The sequence below is a fragment of the Lonchura striata genome, chromosome 2 (assembly GCF_050655825.1).
Source record: "Lonchura striata isolate lonStrDom1 chromosome 2, ASM5065582v1, whole genome shotgun sequence".
Classification (NCBI taxonomy): domain Eukaryota; kingdom Metazoa; phylum Chordata; class Aves; order Passeriformes; family Estrildidae; genus Lonchura; species Lonchura striata.
Window position 1 is genome coordinate 147,553,105 of NC_140704.1, and position 19,589 is coordinate 147,572,693.

Sequence of the window (19,589 nt, forward strand, 5' to 3'; positions counted from 1 at the left end):
TGCAATTTGAATTTGTTTTAGTCAAATGAAATCTGTCTCCTTATCCCCAGTAATAATTCTTTGGCAGGGACATATGATGTAGATGGGCCTTAGGGACATGAGCTGTATTGTCAAGAAAGGCTGGAGCCTTCACGGAGGACCTGGTGCTAGCACTTGAACAATATGCAGTCCATAACAGAGGGAGTGTGGTATGAAACAGGGACATAGGAGGGAAGAAGGGAAACAAAATGTTATCTGCCTCTCATTTAAGAAGAAAACCACCAGCTTATAGCATCAATTGTAAACTATTCTTTAGATTTTCAGCAACTTCTGTAGGTATAACAACATTTTGGGTGAACTGAAAATAGTTACACATCTCATTTTCATGGAGGGTGTAAGTTTATAGAGTAAGAATCACCACTTCTTCAGTTAATTAAAGGCTGTGTGCATTACAGAGAGGGACATGTGTAAATATGTGCTGTGTGAGTCAGCAATAAAGCTGAACTTACTGGAGCTTGTTCTAACAGATTATCCCTCCCAAATAAAAGGGGTTTTCTCTAATGGAAGTTTAAGGACTGGCTGTTAGCACAGGCAGAAAGAAACAAAACAAAAATCAAAGCAAAACAAAAACAAAACCCACCACCTACAAACAAAAATAAAAATAAATCCTCCATATTTGGAAAAAGAGGCTTTCTTATAAAAGTCATAACGAAGTTATGTGGAACTGTAAAAGGGAAAGATACATACCCACCACTCTTGGTCCTCTTCACCAGTTACAATAATTACTTCTCCTTCAACAAATGTGAGTTCATCATCATTATCTGCCTGACAGTCATAAATGGTCTTCACTCGCCTAACTTTGTTTTTTCCCTAAAAACAGAACGAAGTTTGAGATGAAGGACATGGGAAATGAGAAAAAAATATATTATATGAATTTTGCCTTTTGTTGTGTTTTTTTTTTTTTAACAACAAAGTGAAGTTTATAAATTACTTTCCTTGCAACTGGGAATAGAGAAATCCAAAATTTCTGCTTCAACGAGGATATTAAAAAAATAAAATAAAAAGTTACCTACACAGGTGTAGTTTTTTTTCCTTAAGATTCAGAACTCCAAGCAGAACGTAATGTGTAGTGCTTAACATGTAGCCCTGAAGAGGGCTTAAGTAACTTCTGTCTCCTCTAGTGAAGAAAGTTTAAATAATGCCTTTACATTGTTCTAGTCTGCAAACACCTTCTTTCTCCTTTAATACATGGTTCATCAACAAACCTACCATGAACAGAAAATTAAATCCAGTCTCCTCTAAATGCTCCAAGAGAGGTAAGGGCTGAGGAAAATGCTGCATTGGAACCCCAGTATTCCTTACAGTTTTGGTTTTAAATCTAATGCAAAAATACAGGATTCTTTGATTTCAAATCTGCTTACAGGTTTGGAAATTATTTTTTTTAGAGATTTTTCCATCCAAATGTTAGCAATTACTTACTAAAATTACCTTTATGTCAGATGGCAGTACTATTTTCTGATGCTAATTCACACTAGATATTCTCACAGCTCTATCATTCTGAGTCCAAGTATTTTCTAGGTCATACTTTGCTGCATACTGCTAATTCATATGAAAAAAGCCTCAGCCATGGACTCCTTCCCAAACATATGTTTCTTATGGCAGAGAAGATGACTTAAATGATTTCCAAATAGAGTAGGTAAGCAATATTCACAGCAAAACACTCCTGCTGCTTTATATTCCTGTATTTTCATACCCACACCTCTTCAAAACCTACAGTTACTTCTTTTAACAGAAGTAATCAGATAACAAGAATACAAAAACCCAATAAGAGCAGAAGGAGATGAGAAGCAGAAGGGCTATGAAGGGAAAAGTCAGCAGGTTTAGGGGAATTTGAGCCAAAACTAACTTCACAGAGGAAATTTCCTAGGGAGTCTTCTCTTTGCTGTTACCTACCCACTTGAAATTCCTCCATGTTTTGGCAAAAAAAAAAAAAATCCCTGAGGCTCAACAGCAGAAGAGATATACTCAAAAAAGCACTCACACTAAACTCAAGATACAGAAGAATAATAATTACAGAGGGATTTAAGGGAGAAAGCAGTTAACATAATATAAAACTTAAAAAAAACCCCCCAATACTCAAGACAAATGAAGAGAACTACCTGAAGATCATACGAGATCAAGGGTTTTTTCTACAGCAAAGGTTTGCTGCAGTGAGAAGTCACTTCAAAGAATGCTTCCTCTTTTCTTAAAATATATATTCATATAATTTAAACAAAAATTTCATCTAGCACTAGGGACTGGAATTCAATAGGAATGGGTGCTTGGGGACAGTCCCAGCTTTCAACTCCAGAGAACCTTTACAAACCAAGACCATTCCTTCCCAATCAATCCTCCAGAGATGAAGGGAAGCAACTACTTCTGCAAAGTAAAAATTGTCTTGTTCAATAAAAAGAATAAAGAAATTCACATTCCTCTAACTTAGAAAACTGTATGGAACTCAGCCTGTAAAAGCACATGAGAAAGGATGGTAATTACTCTGGTTCCATCAGATTTTCACATTTTATTCCTTTCACGGAGAGCAGTAAAAAGCAGTATTCAAGCTCAAGGTCTATTTAATCATGGGAAGGTATAAAAAAAGAATGGTATGTAGAGAGCACATATGTTCCAGAACATATTTTGTTCATGTTCCAGAACAGTTTGTGGCATTGTTGTGTAAAGAAATGGAAACAATTCCAGGAAATGTTATCTGCAACTAAAAAACAAATACCAACCACCGACTGATTCCCTGTACCCAACAAGTGCTTATTAACAAGAGATTTTATGCTTAAAACTGAACAGTAATGAGATGCTGTGATAATTAATAATCAAACCATGCTCTTATTTACATTCAACACTTTTTTTTTCTTTAAAAATGAGTATTTTGTCTCCTTTGTAGAAACCACCACACACATAAAAGAATGCTCAAGTGCTCAGTGTGATTTCAGGAGCACCCAGTGCAAGTTGTGTTTCTCTAAAAGTATAATTTCAAATGTTTATAAACTTTCAGCATTGGAATTTTTAAATTACATTTCTGAACAATTAATTTTCTAAAACTACCAATAATAATAATAAAAATAACAAACCACAAACTATGCTTCTCTGTTTAGTGGCTAAATAGTCAAGGCCAAGAGAGAGGTGCCCATGAGTCCTGTGGCTGCTGGCATGGGTCCCACTGCTCACTGGGATGAAGCACTTCACCAGCCAGGGGATGAAAATGGAGGCAAGATACAGTTCACAGGAATTCTTGCACATTATCACTCAAGCAAAAAAGTTTGCACAGAACACAAAGAAATACAAGTGTGCATGCAAAGATGTGCAAAAACCTGGTGATATACATATAAACATACATATGTGTGTATATATATATATATATATGTATATATATATATGTATATATGTATATATGTATGTTTCCTGGGAAGATATAGACTAGCTTCCATCACTGCACAATAGTGGAACTATTTAATTTACTGCACATATGAAAATGCCTGAGTTTTGAGAACGAAGAACCTATCAGATTTTTTTTCTGTATACAGTAGGGTGACAGTTAAAAAAAAGCCAAAAGTAATCAAACTAAACAGGTAATCCATTATTTGCTTTCTTTTCTTCTTTAATAAAGTGACAAGTAGCTGAGAATGACCAGCATAATTTGCCTGCTTATATTTAAAAGGACATAAATAAACAAACATGTTTTGATCTGATCCCTGTAATATTTAAATTCCAGAATACTCAGGAAGTCCAAGCAACAATTCTGTTTTCCTCAGCTCAGACAGGAGTTTACAGGCAAGTCCATGCTAGAAGCCAAGCAGAATGATGGCTCCACAGGGCTCTCACTATTTCACTGGGATGAAGTCTTATTTCCTTTTTACATAAGTGTTTTGCATAGCCAATTTGGCAAACAAAGCCATCTTCCTTTTGATGTATTCTTCATTATGAAAATCTTAAGAGAGCTCTGGAGTTCCACAGTTATCTCAATCTACATATGCATTAAGAATCCTTTGTTGGAAATTGTACAGGTTAGAAAAATGAACAGCAAGATAACCTGGGGGCTGGAATCAAGTTAATGTTGCAGATCTACTACTACACACCATGCAGCAATGTCAATTTTCACCACTTCATCAATACATCTCAACCTACACCTCAACCATTAAGTACATCAACATTAAACATCAACAGGGACAGTTACTATTTTGTCACAGTTGACTTTACTTTAAATTCTGCATCTGCTGACAACAGGTGCTAACATCCCTTCTTCTTAAAGCTTACTATGTCAAATATATAAATATTCTACCAATCCAAGGCACACAGACCTGTGAGCAAAGGCAACAGAGAAAACCATCAATTTATTCAGAGTTGTGATTGGCATAGATATAATAAATACATAAATCCCAATAAATCTAAATACATTTTCATGCTTCAATGTTATTGCTTTATGCTGCAAGTATTTCTTTAAACATGCAGGAGGCCTTGAAAACCCTCAACGTTTCTGAAACTGCTTTGGGGCACAAAAAGAGCCCCTCATTCCCCACCCCAGCCCATAGCTTTAAGTTGCCTGGAGTGCATAGCTCAAGACTGCACAGAAAGTCCTACAGTAACTTCAAAGACTTCCACAGATGCCTCCAAGGAGCTGGAGTAATACCTACCATATTTATTTTCCTGGGAAGTGGCACAGGGGTTTCTGGCAGGGTGTGTGTTATGTCATTAGACTCTTCAGATGCTTGCCTTTGGATGGTATCTCTGGATTGTACGTTTGGAGAAAGATCTATGGAGTGAGACTTTTGATTTGCCTCTGAGGGCTGAGGCTTCGGTGCTGCTTCTCCACCTTGAGTTTTAGCCAACAGCTCTCCTAGCTGGGGTTTTGGAGGAAGGTCCTTCACTTGTGGCTTTGGAGGTAAATCTCCAAGCTGTGGTTTTGGTGGCAAGTCTCCTAGCTGAGGCTTTGGGGGTAGTTCTCCAGGCTTTGGGGGTAAATCTCCCACTTGAGGTTTCTGAGTTAATTCCAGAGGCAGAGGCTTTGGGGGCAAGTCTCCAGGCTGTGGTTTCTGTGGTATATCAATGGACAGTGAGGGCTTCTGAAACATTTCCATGTGCTGATGGGATTTATCTATTGAAAGATGATGACTGGTTTCTATTTTTCTTAGTGCCACTAAAATAAAAAAGCAAAACAATGTTTTTCACAATCTTAATATTTCAATATTAAAGAAGTTAGGCATATATAAAAACTGCAGTTGTGTCAATGACCACATAGTCACTGAGCCCCCTAATTGCCCATAAATCTTCCTAGTCTATGACAAAAGCAGGATAATACAACTTTATATAACCCTTATTCACTGAGGTCTCATGTAATTGCTCCTCCTGGAGGTGAGCAGTGCTTATTCCAACAGCTATTAGATGTCAATTCATAGGTTATTTACTTCAAATGAAATAAAGTGAATCACTTTTTGGACCCAAACCAAAAACTATGAAATATAATGAAAGACTTTGCAAAACCGCCTACAGATTAGTTGACATGACTGTAACAAAATTTCTTTTTAAAGACAATTAATTGAATTGTTGAATTCCATACAAAAAACCACCTGACTCTCAGGATTAATACCTGTAAAATTTTTCAGAAGAGAGAGAGTGAGAACATATATCTATCTATGCACTGTATAGAACATATTGTACCAAAGACATTCACACTAAAAGTAAGAAAAAATGTATTATTGTATATATTTACAATTTAGTAAAGATGGAAAGTTTTAAAATGTGTATTTTGAAGATTTCACTGAAGGAATTTGAAACTAGTTTTTCATATAGTTCTTTTTCCCAGTGTTATCTATTGATTTTACTGCTAAGCTCCCTAAGAAAACTCAACTGAAATCTACATCAAAAAACAAAACCATTAGTACACACAAAAAATCCCCAACCCACACCCTTCTAAATCCCATAGCCCTAATGTTAAAACAGCTGAAGGGCGACAAGAGAGAAAAAATTTACAACCTGTGATGAAAGCAACACATTTTATCCATAAGGAACAATTTCCTATAGCATTCAGCACTGTTTTAGTATAATATTCTACCAGCCAAAAAAATAGTCTCTCTCCCTTTGGATATCACCCACTTCAAAATATTTATGGCTAATTATACAAAAAAAAAAAAAAAAACACCCAAAAAACATACCCCCCCCCAAAACAAAACAAACCATTACAAAAACCCCACCAAGCAAAAAACCCATCCCCTCCCCCCACCAAAAAAAAGAACTTCACCAACAAAACACTCCAAACCAAACCCATTTGAATAGTTTCCATGAAAGAAATGGTATAATTACTATCAGACATCTCATTTTAAAAAAATGTCTCTGTTGATCCCTGTATATGGCTGTGCCCTTGCCTTACCTCACAGGAAATGCAAACACACTGATCATCAACAGGGGTTTGAGATGTAAGTAAATGATATGAAAAACACTGATAGCAGCACTTATCAAAGTGCTTTGATTTGGCCCTTCTTAAATTTTCACCTAAATCATTTTAAATCAAGGAAGTGATGACTTCCTTCACAGTGCCACCCTAGTGGTGTCTCTTTCAAAAGATAACATGGCAGAATAATTGTAATTTAACAAAGTTAAAAATTAACATTTGATTTTTATGTTAAAAAATGATTTGCACTCTCAATTTCAGGTATCTGGCTTCAGAATTTTGGACAAGCAGCATTTCCTGATCTCCAGGCTCTACTGTGATCATCCACTCATACAGATATTATGTATTTTTTATGGATTCTGTAGTCTGAAGTAGGTCTACTTTATAGTCAACTGCTGCAACAACTCAAAAACAAAAAACCTGCACTGAGTTTAAAGAGACTAGGAAAGAACATTTCTAAAAGAAAGGTGTTCCCTGGGCTGATGGTCCCAGCAATCTTGTCACTGATGTATAAATCAGCATGCAACAGCATCTGATTCTTTCCCAAGTAGTTGCACTGACCACAACCCTGATTGCCAGAACATGGCACAGATACAGTTTGCTCCAAGCTATCAAGAAATGGGACTTGGAGATAATAGGAAAAAAAAAAAAAATTACCAATGAGACTGGTCAAGGATAGAAACAGAAGCCCAGAGAAGTTATCCATGGAGATACTCAAAATGTATGGCCTTGAGCAACCTGCTCTCATGGCAGAAAGCTGGCCCTGCTCCGGGTGCTGGACTGGACCACAAGACCTCCTGAGGTCTCTTCCAGCTTCAATTAGCTCATGATTTTTTTTCCTCCCTAGGTGTATTTTTTCAGTTTAATAAAAGCCTTCTCCATTTTCCAAAATCCTTTCAGTTTTGTGACACTTTCACGGTTTGTGGCATTTTAGAAATGAAATTTCTGCTGAAAAGATCCATATATTTAAAACAAGTATTTACTTTCACCCACATTTAAAAGATGCCATTATGAGAATAGCCACAGAGATCTCTTACCTTTCTGAGGTAGTTTGGGAAGAACTCTAGGGCCAAGTGCAGTCTTTGCTGTCCCAGTGCTAAATCAACAGATGTGAATGATTAGTGCGTACAACTGTTATAAAATAGACTTCTTTCTCCTTTTCCCCCATTATACATTCATAAATAAAAAATCCCAAAAGAAATCCACATTTATTTTGCCCGTTTTGTATAATCACTTTGTCTGTGGATAAATCCCAAAACTCAAAGAGTTGTTTAGAATTAATTTTTTTTTTTTCCCAGAGAAAAATACATACAAACCCTACACAGCTTCAATGCTAAGGGGCAGATACATTCTATGAACTATGGTACATGCAAAATGTACTCTGAAAATAGGTAAAGCTGAAGGACCAACTCTGTGGGCAGATCCTGAACCTTAAGAAAAATTTGTTCTTCAAAATAGTTATACTGAAACATACAAAACATAATCTATGCTTTATGTCAGTGAAGCTTTCCAGGACTGAGCCTATGCCTTGGAGCCTCCTGTACATGTGTGGTATTGTATCACACACACTCTCTGCTGCAGGAGGAGACAAGGTCTCTGCTACTCCCAGGAAATACTGATGACTGTGGAAAAACAACATGCTTTACTCTGTCAACCTGTAGTACACGTATGTTAGCTATTCCCATCTAAGTTTTTCCTCTAAAACCCCACCAAAGTCATTTTTATAGAAAAGGAATGTGGAAGAGAAGAATGCATATTGATTTAAGGCATAAAAATCTAACAATGCATAAAAAAACCTCCAGTATCAACTCAAAATAATGACTCAAAAAAGAAAAAGAAGAAAAATGAATGAGAAAGCTGCCAGTGTATGTTCAACAGAGCAGAGACTCTTCTGCATCAACTGCCTTGATCCTGGTATTGCTCATCTCTGCAGCCAATGTTTCAAAACAAGCATGATGAAACACTTTTAATTTCTAGCTGTTTTTCAAATAGTAAAAATACGTCATGTCATGAAGCTGAAAGAACAGCCAAACTTAATCTTGATTCAATAAGTCATAGAATCATAGAATATCCTGGATTGGAAGCATCCCAAAAAGATCATCAAAGCCCAGCTCCACCCTGGTACCTCCTACCATGGGGTACAAGGACCATACTTTTACCCTTGTCTGACAAGAATCAAGGATGGGCCCAGCTCTCTGTGCTGTGGAACACTACCACTTTTCCCCTGAGTGCCCAGTGCCAGCCAGGATTCGGCAAACATGGGAAGCCAGCTGTGCTACCACCAACAGGTCCTCTCCCTATCTTGACAAGGCAAATCACAGTCTGGGGGTGTCCAGACCTTCCTACAGACCTTTTCTGCTGTGCCCTGTCTGAGGTTACACATCCATCCCCAGCCACAGCCCATCCCACACACTGGTGGTCATGCACGGCTGTGTGCCTGAGGCAGGTGCTTATTGAATTCCCAGGCTCTGAACCTCAGGACTTTGGAATCACAGCACAGAGTAGCAAACTCTAAGTGACAGCAATGTATGGCTGTCCTTACTGCCCCAGCTATTGAAAAGACACTTGTACTGGACTGAGCTGATGAACTATGAGCTAAAAGCAGTTTGTGTAACTGCAGATTGTGTGGCAGCACAGGAGCCTGACAAAGTGGAAAACAGCTAAACTGGAAGACTGAGATGAGACTCTCTCTTACAGAGCCATCTTCGATACCAGCCTGTACCCAGAGTGACGCTGCTGCTCCAGGCAGGACACTTCACACTGAAGCAGACAAAATTAAATGCCAGGAGACATGAAAATAAAACTTTTGTCCTGCTAGACTGTGGTCTGAGGCAGCATTCCCCAGCTGAGAGAGCACTTCTGTAGGAGCAGCAGAGAGATTCAGGCACAAGGCGTTCTGTCCATCCTGCTCAAAGGATGGATTGTCCATGGACAGCAAGGAACAAAGCGTAGGAGGCTCAGTGCAGCCAAAGTATTTCTATGCTAGTAGGGCATGCAGAAAACTAAGTAAGAAACATAGCTAGGATTTTATTTCCTATGAAAGGCTCTTCTTTTCTAATATACAAATTAGTTATATTTATTTAAATTTTCATCTTTTCTTCATACATGCAGATTTTACCTTGACTGCTGAGACATCCCCTCAAACTTGTTTGCAGCCTTAGTTGAAGGTGGGCCCAAATCATTACCTGAGGTGAAAAAAAGCACAATTAAAAACAACAACAACAACAAAAAAATCATTAGGATAACTGAAATATAATCAGCAGAGGGTGCAATTTAAAGCAAAACATGTATTCCTCTATGCATCTTCAATACAACATATCTTAAAGATAATTTATAAATTTATTCTTTATTAATAATTTTGCAGCTGAAAAAGCAGGAGGGACCAAAATAATCCAAGATGACCTTTCATAAAAAACATTTTAAAACAACTCACTGGAAGCTCTCATCTCCTGGCAAGGGAAGATTGAATGACATTGCTGTAGGGCATTTGTTTTGAAATAGTGTTTCAATTTTCTCTGCATAGAAGGAGATACAGCAGGCCAGTATCAGATCCATTTTTCACTGATGTTTATATTTTGCACTGTGAGGCATATCTTTTTAAAACCACCATGAATGTGATTTTATTCACAAAACATTAAATTTCTAAGGATTGGTATTTTATCCTATGCAAAAACAGTCTTTATTGGTTTTAGTGACTAAGTTTGTATGTTCCCATAATCTGCACTTTAGCCATTGGTAAAGAAAAGATCCTGGGTATACAGAATTCTGTCAAAAGGCAGTAAAAGCCAAACCCAAGTGCTCTGGACTCCTTCAGCAGAAAGCTTCTCTTCATTAGCAATCACCATTTTCAAGGTATAATGACACCAACCCTTTTGGTTTAGTGCATTTTCATCCCCTTTACCTCTCCTTTTACAGCACGTCAATCTCAGAACCAGCTTCAACAACCTTTAGCAAATTTTGTCATTGAAATGGATGCGAAGTGACATTTAATGATCCAAGAACACAAAATACTTCTCATTCAAAAGAATGACACATTTTTCTAAATACCATTCTTGGCACATTGATGTCTAAATGAAACAGCAGAAAAGGCTCATGCTGTGACTTGCTAAAAATATGTTTGTGTTTAACAGTGGTGCAAAAAAGGAACTAAGGTAAAACAGCAAACATGTAGATCCTATGGATAAAGGAAGGAAAAATATCTCATGGTTGCTATGGAAATACAAAATAATCTAAATGACATTTTTAGAACATCTTTGAATAGTAACTCAATTTGCTTAGACATAAGCTACGGATTGCTCTGCTTGAAACTTCAATTAATGCACAGATTAGAAGACAAATGCTGAAATTCCACGTAGCAAGAAATGTAACAACACAGAAGAAAGCTTCTGAAAGGAAAAGCAGTGAACATCTGACAATATCTAAGCAAAAAACATAAAGGCAGATAGAAGAAACTCCCTCTTCTATAAATACAAAATTAAATACTTGCTTAAAAATCCAAATGGACTTTGAAACAAGCTTTTGTACAGATCTAAGAAAAATGGGAAGTAGAGGCCCCCCTTCCATCCACTGAAGTTTAGCTTGCCCTGAAAAGCAGTGAAGAGACAGGAAAAGCCATGTTCTTCTCTGGCCCTTCTCTGACAAGCTGCTTTACTGCTACAGGCTTCTTCATCTTCAACTGCACACCTGCACCTTTCCCCTATTTTCTTCTTCTTCCTTTATCTATTGCCTAATGTGTTTAAGGAAAAGTTGACACCTGCCTAGCATCTAATCCTATCACACCTTTCATCCTAACAGTGATACATTATACAGTATTCGCATATATGGTACTTTAGGTGCTGTTTTGGACTTAAATATTTGGGATTTTTTACATAGTTGAAGTCCAAGCTCTTCAAAATGTCTTAGCTAACTCTGAAAAAGTACAGGGCTGTTGGACTCCACAACATAGGAAACATTTTTTTTTCCCATCTCCTAGACCTCTGAGAAGTAAAAAACTGAAAAGAGTCCTTTATTTTTATTCCTTGAGAAAAAGTCTTTGTTTTTCATTGGACTCTATACTTTTCATGTTGAATCCTAGATTAAATCACACATGAGTACTCCATGATTTACTAAATTTAACTCAATTTGCTGAAAAAAAAAGTGCTTTTAGTCTAGCGATTTTTTTATTTTAGGCTAGCAATTGTGTGTTCGTACAAGAATAGAGAGAGGATTCTCTTAAAATACAAGTAATGTTTGGATGATGCGCCTGTGTAAGGACTGGATTCCAGTTTAAAAATTTACAGATTAATGGAAATCCTGCCATCAAAAATAAAATCAAAGAAATCACATATGCCTGAGATTTATAGCTACCAAGAGATTTTGACTGCACAGAGCAATGTTTATTCAAAACAGGAAGAATCTGAGTAGTCTGGAAAATAGTTTCCAAAAAGCATCTGTCAGAAAGGTCTCCTGGTAAAAATAAAAATTGAAACGCTCTATTTCTGGTAGCAGGATGCAAACCTATCAGTCTTTGTGTATGTACAGACAACATCACAAAAGCCAAGTACATATTAAGACAACACATTCCCACCAGCGAGGTGTGAACACTTTACAGGAGAGGCATGGCCCAGAGCCCAAGGAAGGAGCTCCTGTGAGACCTGCACAGGCACAGCGGCTCTGGTGCCCCAGAGCTGCACCCCTGGCTCCTGGCTGGGCACAGCGGCAGCAGGGGCAGGGGCAGAGGAGAGCAGGGGCTGAGGGCTGGGTGAGGGCACAGCCTGGGCATAGGGCAGAGCCAGGGAGGCAGTGGAGGGGATTGGGCTGGGCCCCAGGGCAGCGTGAAGGAGGTTCAGCTTTCTCAAGTGCGGCTCGGCTGCGGCAGCCTGGAGGCAGTGACAGGAGCTAGAACTGCTGATTTATCTGAGCTGACGCTACATCAAGCTGCAATCATTGGAAAGCAAGCACCAGGTAAAGAGAAACCAAAGATCATATATCAGCCATCGGCAAGGTTTTCCCCTGCCCTTTTGTTTTGCATTTCAAAACTCACCCCAAGGAATTGGGCCCTTATTCTGGGGTCCATGAGGTAGTGGGCTTGGTGGGTCAGAGAGGGTTCTTTTGTGTCCTGGGGGTGGGGGAGGTGGTCTCTTCTTGGAAAGAGTGGAGCTGCCACTAGAGGTTTGAGTGCTTAGAGGGAGGGTTGAAGGTGGGCCTGCAAAATAACAAACAACCTTCTTACAAATACATGTGCATAAACGTCAAAGCAGCACTGAAAAATTCACAGTCAGACCCACAGCGAAGTGCAGCAAAAGACTAAAATAAAAAGACAAGCCATGCCAAAACACTGTTTAGATTAAACGACACATCCACCACATTTTTAACCATCTCAGCTGTGGGAATATAAGCAACTTGACAATAGAATGACATGTGTACTTATGTTTAAAAAATACAGGATTAATCGTGCCAAGATTTCTAATTTTAGGCATTGTTAAAAAAAAGCATAATGAAATATTAAAATTAAGTAATATTTACCACATGGGATTAAAATTGCTATTAATTTATACTAGAATGAAAGCACATTCTGTATGTGGGGAGGTTTTTTAGCCCTCCAGACCATCTCATACCAATTTTGTTAATAAACTGGAAGGCAGGAGGAAAGAAATAAAAATATGCCTACAAATTTTTCTCTCACATTCAAAATAGGATTTTTAGCTTGAGAAGATTTTCTCTAATTCTTTTTTCTGTAGATCAAATACATCAAACTATGCATTCCAAAAGCAATGCAAATCGTTGTACATGGCATGAATAAAATAAACATCAGAGAATTCCTATCTGGGACTGAGATTAGATATTTCACAGTAGCATTGCTCGTAAGAGCCTATGCAGTCACCCCTATCCTTAAATACTTTTATATCCCTCTGATTGAATGCTGGCACAAGTATTATTCAACACAATGAATGCTTCACACATTATGGGAACAGATACAGCTTGAAAGACAAAATAACCCAGCGGGAAGACAGGAGATGTTCCTAATCAGCTGCAGCATTGACCTTCACAAACCTCTCGACCGAGAAGCTCAAGGAAGCAGAGCCGGGCGCAGCCGGCAGCGAGGGGACGACTGCTGGAGTCAGCTGCCACCACTGCCCTAAGAAATGGCTTCTAACACTTTCTGCAGTGGCTCTGCATTAGGCCAGAACCACTCCAGGGGGTTTCTTGTTGGGGTGGTTTTTGTTAGTCTGTGGGTTTGTTGGTTTTGCCTTGTTTTAATCTAACCAACAACTCAGACTTCACTGCAGTCTTCACTCGCAGTAAATTTTGCGCGTCAGATGGCTTTGCCATCGGTCCAGATAAATGCAAAAATTGACATAAAACTTTAAAAGCAAAGTCTATATCTGAAATTTCAAGTCTATTGTCAGCATATTTTCTAGCACTGTAGAACCAACTTGCCTATTTTTGAAAAGCTACCTTATTTGAACAGTACTTGAGACAAAACCTTCATTCAGTTACTGGACATATATCTTGCCATGCAGCACACAAACCTAGAGCTGCCTTCTTCAAAAATATTTATGAATATTCTCTGGAAATTATCAATACGTGCATCCCTTCCAAAATTATTATATATTATAGAAATATTGAAATCAGTGAGAAATAGTATTTGTTGAAATTCCTTAGGTGAAACATTTAACACTGACAAAAGTAACTTCCATGATTCTATAAGCATGAATCTGCCTGTCAGATATTTTCAGCAGGTGACCTCTCTCTCTCTCTTATAAACAGAAAAGAAAAATTTAATAGAACTGCCCCTAGTAAGTCAATAATTCAATCTATTGTCTTCCAGATTCAATCCTGGAAGGCCTTCTGCTGTGCAGGATAATCCCAGGATAATCTCTCAACCACAACCCCAGCAGAGATTTTGGTCCTGGCTTAATTAATTGGTTACTTTTGCAAATCAAATTATATATTTTGCAACTGTTGCTCTCAATTTACTTCCAAGTTCACAAAACCTTTAACTGACAACAAGTCAAATGCCAGTGCATTTAGTGATTGTTCCCATGTTTGCATCCACACACTTTGTTATTTTAATATCTTCCTTGAGCTTAAGTAAGCAAAATAACTTAAACTGTGCCTTAAGATGGTTCTGAAAGCAAACCCAACTTTTCTCATTCTAAATTTTGATTGATGATCCCTTAAACTCCTGTGAGTTACCAATTCTTTCTTTTAGAAATACGAATCAAAAGTTGTTTTGATTTCTGATGCAATGTGAATGCATCTAGGAGTGGCAGGGGGGCAGGAACAGTCAATATCTGCTGTTAACAGTAATTGTTACAGCACGTGGCGATCGCAGCCGGGCTGTCCCAGCAGCGTTTCTCCCCTGACCCCGTCCCTTGTCCCTTGTCCCCGTCCCTTATCCTCTGTCCCTTACCCCCTGTCCCCTGTCCCTTACCCCCTGTCCCTGTCCCCTGTCCCTTATCCCCGTCCCTTGTCCCCTGTCCCTTATCCCTTGTCCCCTATCCCTTGTCCCCTGTCCCTTATCCCTTGTCCCCCGTCCCTTATCCCTTGTCCCCTGTCCCCTATCCCCGTCCTTTATCCCCTGTCCCTTATCCCTTGTCCCCTATCCCTTGTCCCCTGTCCCTTGTCCCTTGTCCCCTGTCCCCTGTCCCTTATCCCTTGTCCCCTGTCCCTTATCCCCGTCCCTTGTCCCCTGTCCCTTGTCCCCGTCCCTTATCCCTTGTCCCCTGTCCCCTGTCCCTTATCCCTTGTCCCCTGTCCCTTATCCCTTGTCCCTTGTCCCCCGTCCCTTATCCCTTGTCCCCTGTCCCCTATCCCCGTCCCTTATCCCCTGTCCCTTATCCCTTGTCCCCTGTCCCTTGTCCCTTATCCCCGTCCCTTATCCCTTGTCCCCCGTCCCCGCACTCGGCGCTGGAGCCTGCCCGGTCCCAGTGCTCGCACCGCCCCCTGGCGGCGGCAGCGCGCACTGCACCGCGCCCCGCTGCACCCGCACCCGAACCACCCAAAACTGGCTCAGAGCGAAAAAAAAGGGGAGGAAAGGCATTGAAATACTACTGTGCGCTTTTTGCCAAAATTTAACTTCAAACATGAATTGAAATTAATATTTTTACTTGCCAATAAGAGGAAGAAATCTTCTCTACAAAAATAAACTGTAGTAGATTTTTAAAAACCCCTTAAATTAGGTTATATGGCATGTTTTAGATTTTACATTAGTTATATACATCCAGATATTACTGAGGAGTTGAAAAAAATACCTTCATAGCTTTCAGAAGTTCCCATGGCATACAAAAGTGTCAGGGAAAAGGTGTTTAAGGTATTACAAATCATACTTTCAGACTCCTAGCACTTGTTTCTTTATTAAACTGACAGAAGGAATAAATATGAATAGAAAAGTCATACACTAATGATTACATGGCTGAAATGCAAAAATAACTTATGGCCAAATAAAAACAAAATAAATGAAAACTTCAAAAGATAATTTCAAAAAGAGGTGTAAAATGACAACATGCTTTGAATAAAGAAAACAAAGGGAAAGTGCTTGAAACAAAATCATTTTATGGAAACAACTGGTGAAATAATACAAGACCTGATGATGTATGAACTGTCTGTATAATTAGTATAAAATACACTGTATGATAGAATCACTTAGGCTGGGAAATACCTTTGAGATCACGGAGTGGGACACTGCCAAATCCTCCCTTAAACCACATCCCTGCTCCTGTGCCTTTGGGATTTCCTTCTTGAGGAATGTCCTGGATTCCTTTTAGTCTCCCAGGGGACTCTTGTCAGCTAGGCTCCTAAACAGGCCAAAATCTGTCCCCTGGAGGTCCAAGGTGGCAGCTCAGCTGATCTCCCCCCCTTTATTTGTCCAAGAATTCATGATTCCCTGTGCCCCAGACAGCCTTCATCACACTCAAGTCCTTCTCTCTCCATGAGCAGCAGGTCCAGCAGGTGCCTTCCCTTGCTGGCTTCCTCACCAGCTGAGTAGGAAAGTTCTCTTCCACTCCAGACACATCCTGGACATTCCTGTCCCATGAGAACAAGGGCCAGCAATTGTGAGACTTCTCCCAGCTGCCTCTCCATCCTGGGTGGGTGGTCTCTAACAGATTCCCACCAGGACATCTGCCTGTTGGCCTTTCTCTGGCTCCTACCACCAAACATTCGACCCTACTGCCATCATCCAGCTGAGACACGCAAAACAGCCCCTAACCTACAGAGCTGCCCCACTGCCTCTCCCTCCTTGCCTGTCCCTTCTGAAGAGTTTACAGCCATCTATTAAGCACTCCAGTTGTGTGAATCATCCCAGAAGGATGGCAGCTGCAGTCTTCCTGCTGCACAATGGCTTCCAGCCCCTCCTGTTTGTTGCCCGTGCTGTGTTCAGGGGTGTAGACACTCTTCAGTTGGGATATTGATCCTGACACCTTTTTTGGAGGAGAAGCCCTGATTTCTACAAGACTCTTTGGATGCATTTCCATGCCTTATGTCTTTGCTGTCACAGGGCTCTCTGCTTCATGACTGCATTGAGTCAGGAGCCCAAAGGCCCTGACTAGCACACACACTCCCTCAAACACTGGTGTGCTTCCCCCAGGGTTTCCTTGAGCAAGCCTGGTTTTGTCCCTTTCCCCTTTCTAATCTAGTTTAAAGCTCATTCAGTGCGCCTTGATAACTCAGTGGCAGCTACCATTGCTCCCTGCTCAGGCTGGCAGAGTTACAGCCCCTTCCTGCATGTCATTCCAGGCAAATTCCCATCCAAACTGTCCCACCACGCCCTGCTTGCTTGCATTGTTTGTGGTGCTCTCCAAGGGTTCCTTTACACACCTCTGGGCTGGGCCCTGTTGCCCCTGGCCCTGCCCATGTCCCCTCAGCTGCTGATGGCTTTTTCATGGCTAAGGAATCCCTCCTGTGTCGGGACCAGGGCTGCTCACCTTGACTGCATGTGTCTGTGTATACACACGTATACACATAAATGTGTGTGTAAAACAAACAGCTCAAAACGATTCCTCTGTGATATTCTTAATTATACAAACCTAGGCTAGATATCTTTAAGCAACAATCAGACCAGTTACTAGATCGAAGGTATTTTGTGATTTTAACCAGGTAGCAATTGAGCCAGTAATTTCCTCTCCAATAGATGTCTTAATCATAATTTCTCACATAGCTGAGTTCACATTTTATAAAGGACACTTTCCTAACACAAGAAAAAAAAAAAACAAAACAAACAAACAAAAAAAAAACCCCAAAACCAAAAAAAAAACAAAAAAAAAAATCCAACAAAAAAAAACCCAGAAAAAACCAAAAAGAAAACCCAAAAAAACTTGACCTAGAATAAGTTTTTCATTTTGCTTCTGTCAGGCTTTCTTTTCTTCAGTTACTGGGAAGCAAATGCTTACAGTAATAACTGTTGTCATGTTTTATCTCTTTTTTGTATTACCAAGATCAGGCTTTCATGTGTAAATAGATCAAATAATCTCAAAATTATTGCACTAAGGTAAATAACTGGATAAGATGTGCAATTAGTAGTACATTGTCCTTTAGGGTTTGTGCAGTTAGTGTATTAACAATTCATTTGTGTAGTTGTGAAACCATGCAAAGCTGTTGCCACTCAATCAAAAAATGGTGGGTTTAGAGTGTAAAAAGCTTACATGTGTAATTTTTTTTTTACCACTTAATGACACATAGGGGGAAGACACAGAATTCCTGCTAATGGTAGAATGGACACTGCAAAGGAAAGTAACTTATATTAAAAATAGTATTTTCTTAACAAATGTTGCTATCCTTATTTTTAAATTTCTCATGAGTGATTTATTGCATAGATATTAGTAAAAGCCTTTTCAGTTTGTCTTACTTAATATCATTTATTTTCAGTACCGAAAATAAGGGCATAATTAAAGACAAAATGATCATGATCACTCTGAATAAGAAAGCTATGAATATGCATTGATTCAACATTAGTATTTGAAATGCATTAGGTAATTATTGCTTAAAAAAAGGTTCAGTTTGAAAAGAAAGAGATAAAAGTTATACTAAAGAATTTTGTAGGTTGATTCAGAAACAGAAGAGCCCATGAAACCAGCAGTCATCAGATAGTCTTCCATTCCTGTTATGGTATTAAAAAATACAAAGCCTTAATGGAATAAGTAGCATTATTTAATCACGATGTGCAACACATTTTTTAAAGTCTCCAAGTATAAGCAAGAGAAGTATAGAATCCTGAAAGCATTCAGAAGAAACAGGATGACCTCAAAGGCTGAGATAATGGAAATGAGAATAAATATATTTGTGCTATAAATTAAGGACTTCAATTGCAAATTAGTAGAGACTGTGTAATGCCTGCTATGCCACATTATGATACAATCAGGAAAAAAAAACCTAGGACCAAAGGATTCTTTGATGTGGCATTTCCAGTAGAAACAGCAAATTTTACTGCTGTTCCGACACTTCCAGCCAGTTGTATTTCAGAAATCTGATTTTAACAGCAAAGGCACAGAGAAGAGTTAGTGTGATGAAAGGATAACTTGAACATCAGGAGAATGAAAATATTCTTCAATCACATAAGGTAAAATACCCTTGATTTGTTTAGTGTAACACCCCAGACATGGAGACCTGTACGATTTCCATCCAGGCAGCGCCTTGACAGCCACCAGCCACAGAAACATCACCAAAGCCAAAGGGCAATGTTGGCACATGCACAAAGTAATTTAGTGAACCCAAGAGGATTCCTAATCCTGTGTGCAAGGCAGTCAGACAACTTCTAGAAGTTACTAGTAAATTAAAATAAACTAATTTGGTTAGAAATTGAGTCTGATCTAATGAAGGAGCAGGTGATGTGACTGTGTCTGCAGTAATAGTGGACTGAACCACAAAGGAAGTGCCTTTGGGTTTAGGTACCTCATGTCAGAGCTGGGACAGAGTGTAAACTATGCAACCTTGTAGGTATTGAAGAGCCAAACTTAACTTCATGATACACAATTTATCCCTCTGACCTCCATTTTCGTCCAGGCTAAACAGGCAGAACCACTAAAATCAATTAGCTTTCAGCTGAAGTGAAAGAAACCTGGATTAGACTGCCTAACGCTCCTCCAAAGCTGGTTAGCAACATTACCCCCACACTGGATTTGCAATGAAGGTTGTGCAAAATTTACCTACTGAGGCAAGCCATGCAACTACTTAATTTATTTTTTTCTTGGAAAAC

At 39.2% G+C, this 19,589-nt stretch overlaps 1 protein-coding gene across 9 annotated transcripts in view; it reads right to left on the reverse strand.

The window, feature by feature from the left end:
* ASAP1 (ArfGAP with SH3 domain, ankyrin repeat and PH domain 1) overlaps nucleotides 1–19,589 on the reverse strand; it is a 151,203-nt gene that overhangs the window by 4,068 nt on the left and 127,546 nt on the right. For 6 of the 9 annotated variants that reach the window (XM_085572569.1, XM_085572567.1, XM_077782038.2 and 3 more), the window contains 5 exons: nucleotides 12,438–12,599; nucleotides 9,534–9,600; nucleotides 7,453–7,511; nucleotides 4,662–5,164; nucleotides 727–849 (listed from right to left, as the gene is read on the reverse strand). In XM_085572569.1, the coding sequence (XP_085428695.1) occupies nucleotides 727–849; nucleotides 4,662–5,164; nucleotides 7,453–7,511; nucleotides 9,534–9,600; nucleotides 12,438–12,599 (914 nt within the window). The remainder of the gene's footprint in view (nucleotides 1–726; nucleotides 850–4,661; nucleotides 5,165–7,452; nucleotides 7,512–9,533; nucleotides 9,601–12,437; nucleotides 12,600–19,589) is intronic. The other 3 variants (XM_085572568.1, XM_077782046.2, XM_085572570.1) reach the window with 1 other exon arrangement.